The sequence below is a fragment of the Humulus lupulus genome, chromosome 1, assembly GCF_963169125.1.
Source record: "Humulus lupulus chromosome 1, drHumLupu1.1, whole genome shotgun sequence".
NCBI classification, from domain to species: Eukaryota; Viridiplantae; Streptophyta; class Magnoliopsida; order Rosales; family Cannabaceae; genus Humulus; species Humulus lupulus.
In genome coordinates, this window is record NC_084793.1 from 284,583,235 (window position 1) to 284,594,068 (window position 10,834).

Sequence of the window (10,834 nt, forward strand, 5' to 3'; positions counted from 1 at the left end):
TTAATCTTGCAAAGTGAGGAACCAGTGAAGTGGTTTGATGACTCAACAAAATTGATTAATATGTATTGAACAATAATACAAATATCTTTGACAAAAATTTAAAAAACTATCCTACTATATATATAGGGTAATTCTGTGGTACGGGTGTACTAAATGCCTGTACCGGTGCGACTGTAAATTAATTTCCACAGCCTTTTGCCATTTTTCCTTTGTTTCTTTTTTTTTATTTGACTTTGATTGTTGTGGATTAACATTCTACATTTGACCTTTAACATATCATATGGAATTTGGTATAATTTTGGCTCAAGTAAAGCAATCATGACTTCAGTTTTTATAATATATATATATATATATGCATGGTTTGTATTTCAATTTTATTTGAATTTATTGAAATTTAATTGAAAGATTAATTAAAATCTAAAGTTAAGTATATAAAATTTTTGGATCATTTTTTGTACAAATTTGACGTACTAAAATAGTAAAGTTTGTCTTTCATTCTAAATGGGTTGGTTGAATCAATTAATCAACTATCCTACTATCCAACATGTTCAGTAAATTAATTTCCACAGCCTTTTGCCATTTTTCTTCTGTTTTTTTTTTCTCTTAGATGATTAGTTTATTCAGTAGAGGTTGAAATGAAAAACCCACTCCTTGAAATAAAAAATTTCCCAAGCACAATAACTAAAATTTTAAGAAAAATTAAGAAAAATTCGAAACCCAGTTCAATTCAAACGATAAGAAACCCAAAAAAAAAACTGAGGTTTCCTCAAGAGTACTGTAAATGGAAAAAGAAAAATGATATTTGAGTCTGAAGATAAATGAATTACATACATAAATAAATATGGAAGAGAGAAAGGGATGACAAATAGAAGATTAAATTTTAAAAATATATAAATTAAAATAAAAAAGAAGAAATTAAAATACTGTTGGGAAGAGTAGAGAAAAAAAAATGATGTTGACGTGTCTTACTCTCTATCCTATATATACATATATATATGCATATTCTAATTTTTAATAATAAAAAACTAATAAATTTAACTATAACCACACATTTAGGAAATAACAACCACCATTAATTATAAAATAATAAATTTAGTTTTAATTTATTATAAGAGTGTAAAGAATCAAATAATAAACATTAATTATAAAAATATAATTTGAAAGATATTTCATTATGGTTTGGTTTACGTGAATAGGAAAAATCTCAAAAGTGGTATGTTTGTTTCAAATTCCTTTAAAAAAATAAAACTTTATTTAAACTATCAAACTTGAATATTTATAAATATTAAAATGGTCTGTTACCGTGAAAGGTAAGACCTCAAACTTGATATTTTTGTTTTAAAGTTCTATGCATTCAAATCATTCAAACTTGATATAATAATATTCAATTACACTAATTGGGTGAAAAAAGAGAGTAAATAAATAATCAAATCATTCAAAATAAAAAATCTCTAAATTTAATTAATTCTGTTGAGATATTTTTAAACAATATTAAGTTTAAATTAATTTTAAAATAATATCTATAATTTAACATCACACTCACACTCTTATATAAGAGTTATCATATCGATTACTTTTATCAACATTGAATTTTTCTTTCCAGCCAAAATATCAAGTATGAGAGAACATCATTATTACGTCTACCTCAAGTTCTTTATAATCATAAATTGTTGTATTATTAAAATAGATTTACAACTTTTTTTTTCTCAAATCAGGTGTTCAATCTACAATCAGGCCAGACAATTCATGTACTCTCAAATCAGGTATTCAATCTACAATTAGGTCAGTCAATTCATTTATTTAAATTAAGTTTAACTCAGTTTCTTTATAATTATACATCATTTGTTGTATTTTTTAAATTAATTTACAACCCTTTTTTTCTCAAATTAGGTGTTCAATCTAAGCAAAGTTCCAAGGTAAATCATTATTGCCACACAAAAATATTGCAAAATCATTTTATACAAAACCAGATAGTGAGTCACAAATCAGGACAAATCACAAGGTACCATATCATTTCTCATACAAATTCAATTATAAATTAACATATTTATCTTATAGAAATTTATTTTTATCTCAAATCAAATTGTGTTTAGGAACCATCCTATACAAATTAAGTTTTGAATTACTATATTATGCTAATACAAATTCAGTTATGAATTCCTATATTATGCATTGTGAGTAAAAATACTTTAGATGTTATTAGTTTATTAAAAATAGTAACACAATCAGAGAAATAAAACCATTAATTGTTATGATAATAAATTTTAAAACTAAAAATCAAACACAAAATATAAAATAACAAAACAATACAATAGTAGACAGAGACCTACAAGCATTAATAAGATTTTATAATTGATACATATACCTGTAAGCTTTTCCCTTTTTTGCTTGATTTTCCCTTGTTTGCTTGAGGATCTTCCCTGTTATTAAAAATAGTAACACAATCAGGAATAAACTAAGTAAATGGGTAGATACTCCACATATGACCTCTGTTTCCCCTGCCCCTTTGGTCCCAATTACCTGTCACTGATTGCCGCTTCTTATGCCCACCAGTACAACGATCCTCCTCACCATCACTATCTTCTTCGCAGAGAGGGATGACAATTGCCTTCCCCGGCCTCTGTCTAATATCTAGACCAGGAACACAAAGAACAAAACATAACAAATATGAAATTAGAATCAGTGAAACAAACAACTAAAATTAAACATATTGCAACAACAACATTGTTCTAAAGAATAATAATACAAAAAATCCAATGGGATATATTACACATTTCCATTGATCACCCAAGATTTTTAACTTAATTATGCATATGAATCAAGATCAAAATCTTCTTAAAATCTCAGATCTAAGCTACTTAATTACCATCGAAACATCATAGAAAAGAAGAATAAAAAACTTTAACAGTTTCTAAATCAACACAACACTCACATTTCACAAGAAAAAACGTTAACAGTCAGCTCCACTGTATTGTTCCCTCGAAACCAATGTAGATTATAATCACAGAAATTCATTTACGATATTCCAAGAAAGAGAAAAATAAACAGTTCACTGAGCCAAAGATCAGAGTGGCTTCGGGGTCGCGCGCGAGGGAGGCGGAGATGGAGCTGACGATGATGGCGAGGGCTAGGTTGGGATCAAGTCTTGCTTCGGGGTCACCTGGCTTCAGGGTCGCACGCGAGGGAGGTGGAGATGGAGCTAACGAAGATGGCGACGGCTAGGTTGGGATCAACTCTGCCTTCGGGGTCACCTGGCTTCAGGGTCGCGCGCGAGGGAGGCGGAGATCGAGCTGACGATGATGGTGATGGCTAAGTTGGGATCACGTCTGGGTCACGCCTGGGTTCGGGTCACCTGACTTCGGGGTCGCGCGCGAGGGAGGCGGAGATGGAGGTGACGAAGGGCGAGGGCTAGGTTGGGATCTCGGGTACCTGGAGAAGAAAATGGTGGTGTTTTGTTTTGGGGGGGGGGGGGGGGGGTGCAGGCGGCTGTTGAAATAAAATTAGGTTAAGTGTTTGGTTAGAGAAAGATAAATATCTAGGGTTATATTTGGGCTTGACCCAATAATATGTAATTTTACCCCTAATAATCTTAAAATCTACCTAAAATTTATAATACAAAATATTAATAACTAAAAATTTATGTCTAAAATTTATCACTTAGGGTAAAAAAAATTATACAAAATTTGAAAGATATTATTATCATCATATAATATTAATAATTAAGTTATTTTAAATAATAAATTAGATATATATTAATAATAATATTCCTAATATATAAATTGTATATATATATTTTTTTAATCAAAAAAAAAATATATACAATTTATATATTAGGAATATTATTATATATAACATAGTTTGGTAGATTAATATATTCTTATATAAATTGTATATATTAATAAATATATAAATATTATTGTGATTAATTTCCATATATATATATATAACATAGTTTGGTAGATTAACATATTCTTATATAAAAAAATATAAATACATTAAAAATTTAACTTTATTATTATTATTATAACTTTATTTTCAGGATTACACCCATCGCTATTCACCTTCAACACTTTGAGTGCTACCAGGTTAGTAGTAAAATATTAATTATTTATTATTACCTAAATAATTGAAAGTTACTTGGAATGTGAAAATTTAGTTAATTAGTATATTTAAAACATATTTTATCATTTAATTATTTAAATACAAAATCAACGTGCAAATAGGTTGATTTAGTATATATGTCATATTTTATGCATTGCAATTTTATTTTTAATAAGTAACGTGCAATTTTATCAATAATAGTAGTGTTTAAATGTTTATAATAATAGTAGGGTTTTGGGCTTTGAGTTTAATATTAATGTGATCTTATACTTTATCCAAAATGTATACTTCAAAATATTAATAACTAAAAATTTAGACCCAAAATTTTTAAATTAGATAAATTATTTATTTATTTATATATATATTTAAATAAATAAAAATTAAATAAGTTAGGTGGACAAAATTTGAAAGATATTATTATCATCATATAATATTAATAATTAAGTTATTTTGAATAAAAAATTGGATATATATTAATAATAATATTCCTAATATATAAATTGTATATATTAATAAATATTATTGTTATTAATTTCCATATATATATATAACATAGTTTGGTGGATTAACATATTGTTGTATAAAAAAAATATAACTACATTAAAAATTTAACTTTATTATTATTATTATAACTTTATTTTTAGGATTACACCCATCGCTATTCACCTTCAACACTTTGAATGCTACCAGGTTAGTAGTAATATATTAATTATTTATTAATACATAAATAATTGAAAGTTACTTGGAATATGAAAATTTAGTTAATTAGTATATTTAAAACATATTTTATCATTTAATTATTTAAATACAAAATCAACGTGCAAATAGGTTGATTTAGTATATATGTCATATTTTATGCATTGCAATTATATTTTTAATAAGTAACGTGCAATTTTATCAATAATAGTAGTGTTTAAATGTTTATAATAATAGTAGGGTTTTGAGTTTTGAGTTTAATATTAATGTGATCTTATACTTTATCCAAAATATATACTTCAAAATATTAATAACTAAAAATTTAGACCCAAAATTTTTAAATTAGATAAATTTTTTATTTATTTATATATATATTTAAATAAATAAAAATTAAATAAGTTAGGTGGACAAAACTTGAAAGATATTATTATCATCATATATTATTAATAATTAAGTTATTTTGAATAAAAAATTGGATATATATTAATAATAATATTCCTAATATATAAATTGTATATATTAATAAATATATAAATATTATTGTTATTAATTTCCATATATATATAACATAGTTTGGTGGATTAACATATTGTTATATAAAAAAAATATAACTACATTAAAAATTTAACTTTATTATTATTATTATAACTTTATTTTCAGGATTACACCCATCGCTATTCACCTTCAACACTTTGAGTGCTACCAGGTTAGTAGTAATATATTAATTATTTATTAATACATAAATAATTGAAAGTTACTTGGAATATGAAAATTTAGTTAATTAGTATATTTAAAACATATTTTATCATTTAATTATTTAAATATAAAATCAACGTGCAAATATGTTGATTTAGTATATATGTCATATTTTATGCATTGCAATTTTATTTTTAATAAGTAACGTGCAATTTTATCAATAATAGTAGTGTTTAAATGTTTATAATAATAGTAGGGTTTTGGGTTTTGAGTTTAATATTAATGTGATCCTATACTTTATCCAAAATGTATACTTCAAAATATTAATAACTAAAAATTTAGACCCCAAAATTTTAAATCAGATAAATAACAAATTGGATATATATATTAATAATAATTTTTATTTTCTTGATAGTTGTAGGTTCCTGGTTGTTAAGTGTAAGATTGACACATATGTGGTCGTCTTTGATTGGTCCATGTCATTATTTTTTATTTTTTATTTAAAAATTCATTTTAATATTAAAAAGTTATTTTAGAAATAGAAAATGAAGATTTGATTTAAATGTATGTTCAGTTTATTATTTACGTTTTATTTTTATTTAACTTTAGAATTTTATATATTAAATTATTTTAAATTAGAACTTAAGCTAAGATTTTGTAAAGTTTTTTTAGTTTTTTTTATTTTACTATTTTAATTAAATTTATAAATGAATAATAATTTTAGTGTGTAAAATAATTTCTCCTTCAAAAAGAATATTTAAAGTATTTTTTTAAATGTTTTTTAAATTTTTTATTAGATTTTAAATAATTTTTTAATATTTGAATGAAATTTTTAAATAAAACATTAAAAATAATGGCATGTATCGATCAAAGACTTCCACATATGTGTCTATCTAACACTTAAGTTAAATGTATTTATAAATATATATATATGTAAAATAATTATAAGAAAATATGTATGTAATCGAGTAGGATAGGAATTACTTATCCTCGTATCCTACCCTATACTCACATCAGATACATGTTTTTTTGTACCATAACCATATCATACCCTATAACTATAATTCAATGGCTAATTAAGTGTTTTATTTTTGTCAATGTAGTATAATTCATCATCTACTTGTTCGAAAGATAATAGAGAAATGATGGATAAAAATTGGATTTTCCAAAAGAATAGATTATCCGTAGAGTTTTTTGATGGACTTAAGAGTTTTATTAAATTATCAACGCTTCACTTAACTGGTGAAAATAAAATTCGATGTCCATGTGTTTCATGTATGAACTTATATTACCATGACTTGGAGACAATTGAGCGTCATATATTCGTAAAGGGATTTTATAGTAAATATGTTACGTGGGAGTATCATGGGGAAGATATCACAGAAGTAAACGAAGACCGAGAGGACCTAGAAACAAATAGTGAAGAAGACGAAATATCATGTGATAGTGATAATGAAGACGATGACGATATGATACCAGCATTAGAAGATTTAGCTAATCAATATCATCATAATAGTGATTTTGTGAACCTTGGAGATTCAAATGAGCACAATGATGAAAGGAATACATTGCCTGACTTATTTGCAGAAGCAAAAAAGGAGTTATACTTTGGATGTACAACGTTCTCAATCTTAACATTTATTGTTAATCTAATGCACATTAAAGTGATGTGTGGTTGGAGTAACAAATCATTTGATTTGTTGCTCGACTTACTTTCGAAAGCATTTCCCAAAGACAATAAAATTCCACGATCTTATTATGACGCTAAGAAAATGTTGCGTGATCTTGGTTTAGGGTACGAAACTATTCATGTATGTGAGTATGATTGTGCTTTATTTTGGAAAGAGAATAAAAATGCTGAAAGATGTCCTATATGTGGTCATGAACGATACAAATTCCAAGGAACTAAAGGCAAGAAGATCCCACACAAAAAGATGCAATATTTTCCTATAACTCCACGACTACAGAGACTTTTTATGTCACGCCATGCATCGTCTTATATGAGGTGGCATAAGGAAGAACGTGTCGATACAGAAGGTGTACTTAGACACCCGGAAAATGCAGAGGTTTGGAAGGATTTTGATAGACAATATCCATATTTTGCAAAAGAATCTAGAAATGTAAGGCTTGGATTTGCAATAGATGGGTTCAATCCATTCGGTGGTTTATCAAACTCGTACAGTATGTGGCCAGTGTTACAAATGCCATATAACATGCCACCATGGAGATGCATGAAACGAGAATTCTTAATGATGGCATTATTGATTCCGGGACGTCGTGCTCCAGGAAAAGACATAGATGTCTATTTACAACCTCTGATCGATGAGTTGAAAGAACTATGGGAAAATGGTGTACGTAATTTTGATATTATTGATAAAGAATATTTTACAATGCGTGCAGCAATATTGTGGACGATCCATGATTTTCCAACATATGGTACTGTATCTGGGTATAGCACTCAAGGTTATAAAGCTTGTCCTATTTGTGAAGATGACACGTCTTCATTTCGAATAAGAGGAAAAACATGTTTCATGGGTCATCGTCGATATTTGTGTCCGAACCACCAATGGCGCAATGATATGGAGTATGATGGTACAATTGAACATCGTTCACCTCCAAAAAATTTAACAGGAGATGAAATCTTAGATAAATTAAAGGGTGTATGGAAATGTAGGGCAGGTAAAAATGATAAGATCATTAAGGACGATAAACAACAAATGAAGGATGCATGTTATGAAAATAACACGAACTGGAGGCGAAAAAGTATTTTTTGGGAGTTAGAATATTGACCTAAATTAAAACTAAGACATAATTTGGATGTGATGCATATTGAGAAAAATATATGTGATAGTGTAGTTGGTACAATATTTAGTATTGATGGGAAGTCTAAAGATACTGAAAAGGCAAGACTTGATTTACAAGATTTAAATATTTGTAAGCAGCTACACATGAAAAAGAAGGGAACAAATGGTTCAAACCAGTAGCATGCTATACATTATCAGCGAAGGAACAACAAGAATTTTGTACGTTCATAAAGTCTGTAAAATTTCCTGATGGATATGCTGCAAATATTTCTCGGAATGATAACATGAAAGATGGAAAGTTATTTGGGTTGAAAAGTCATGATTGTCATATTTTATTACAGAGGTTGTTACCTATTGGTTTAAGGCCATATTTGAAAAAGAAAGTAATGGATGCTATTGCTGAGCTGTCGTTATTCTTCAAAAAGCTATGTGCGAGGACATTATATGTGAAAGACTTAGACGAATTGGAAAAGGGCGTTGTACTCACGCTGTGTAAATTAGAAAGTATCTTTCCTCCTGCCTTCTTTGATGTGATGATTCATCTTATGGTTCACTTGCCATTAGAAGCTAAGTTAGGTGGTCCAGTACAAATGCGATGGATGTATTCAATCGAAAGGTAACAAAATCTATAGCTTAAGTTTAAAAAATTAAATAATCATTGAATACAATTCTTTATTACTATATATTGAAAACATAATTAATTTCAGGGAATTAGGTCATTTGAAAAAATATGTGAAAAACAAAGCTCGACCTGAAGGTTCTATTGCAAAAGGATACATTATTATTGAGGCACTAAAATTTTGTTCAATGTATCTTCGTGGAATGGAAAGACGCTTTAATAGTCCTGAGCGCAATCCTGATTACCTTGGAATTAGAAAACAATCGACACTGTCAATATTCAACATGCCTACAAGACCATTTGGAAGACAATCATCCATCACACTAACTCAAGATCAACGAACCCAAGTTCAATGGTACATTTTGAATAATTGTCCTGAGTTGGAACCATATTTAACGTAAATTTATAATTTTATTTTTTAAATTCTAACAACATTTAGGTTTTAGCATAAAAATAATCTTTCATAGTACTTATTGTGAACACAGAGAACATAGATTATTCTTACAATCTCAAGGAATTCTGGATATCAATCAAGTGCAAAAAAATGAATTTTCAACATGGTTTGAAAATAAAGTAAGTTTAAATATCAATGTTTGATATTCTAAATTTTTTATTTGTCTTGATCTTACATTTATAATTTTATCTGCCATCACAGATAAAAAAAATGAATGAAACAATATCTGGTAAAGCACAGGAAGATTTGTATGCAATTGCAATGCAACCAAGTTTTTTGGCTTGTACATATGCTGGTTGTCTGGTTAATGGAGTTCGATACCATACAAAAAGTCGAGATGAAAGACTTTTAACTCAAAACTATGGTGTTCACGTTGAAGCAGAATATGATGGAAATATATGTGATTTTTATGGTGTCATCAATGAAATTTGGGAAGTACATTACCTCTATTTGAACAAAGTTATATTGTTCAAATGCTCTTGGTACAATACCAATGGAAGTGATAGAATGTACTCTGAATATAACTTTACTAGTATCAACATCAACTCAGAATGGTTTGAAGATGAACCATTTGTTCTTGCCAATCAAGTAAGTTTGGTTTTTTATTTAGACGACATTAAAAAAAGTAAAGATAATAAAGATTGGAAAGTGGTACAAAAAGTAAATCATCATCACATCTGGGATATACCATCAAAGCCAATGGATGGTGAAGTTGATGATGAAGATCCAACTATCAACAGTTCTGAAGCATATCAAGAAGAATCTTCGAATGACATTGGCGTGAATTTTGATTCAACGACAAATGATACTAATCTTATTCGGGATGATATTGAAGATATAGAATGTGATAATCATCAATTGTTCAATGAACTTCAAATAAATCATAATGATCAAGTTCAAAGTGATATAAACAGTGACGATACCGATGAAGAAGCTTTACTCGATGATTCTGAAGATATAACTTTGAGTGATGAAATTGATTAACTATAAAGTGTGTTATTATTTTTATTTTTTGTAAAGTTTTGAATATGCAAATTTATTATATGCTAATAAAAAAATTATATTTTTTAGATTTTTAATCATGACAAATGAGAAGTCTCTCGATCCACCAATAACTACTAGAAGGGTGTTTGGCCGTAAGAGGACGCATACTAATTCTTCATCATCTACACAGTCTCCTCCTCATTTGCCATGTTCTTCCAATAATGATTCTGTTACACCCAGATTTCGAGCCATAAGAATTGTGATCTCGAAAGAATGGATTCGTAATGAATGGACTCGTAATGTCTGGAACGTGTCCGCAACCCAGGCACCGAGCCCGCGAAGCAGAGACGACTTCGAAGATGGTAGCCTCGAGATCCTCACAAGCTCGAAGGACAGACATCGAAGTACGCCTGTTCTCGGGATGGCCTCGGATCAGGGGCTCCGAGCCTGACGCAGGTATGAGCTCGAAGTCACATGATC

The 10,834-nt window shown here is 28.2% G+C and overlaps 1 protein-coding gene across 1 annotated transcript; it reads left to right on the forward strand.

Annotated features, from left to right (window-relative positions):
• The first annotated feature begins 6,770 nt into the window (after window positions 1-6,770).
• On the forward strand, window positions 6,771-10,354 carry LOC133778420 (uncharacterized). The gene is made up of 4 exons (XM_062218343.1): window positions 6,771-8,172; window positions 8,436-8,913; window positions 9,402-9,489; window positions 9,572-10,354. The coding sequence occupies exons 1-4, from the start codon at window positions 6,771-6,773 to the stop codon at window positions 10,352-10,354; spliced, it is 2,751 nt and encodes a 916-aa protein (XP_062074327.1).
• The last annotated feature ends 480 nt before the right edge of the window (window positions 10,355-10,834 follow it).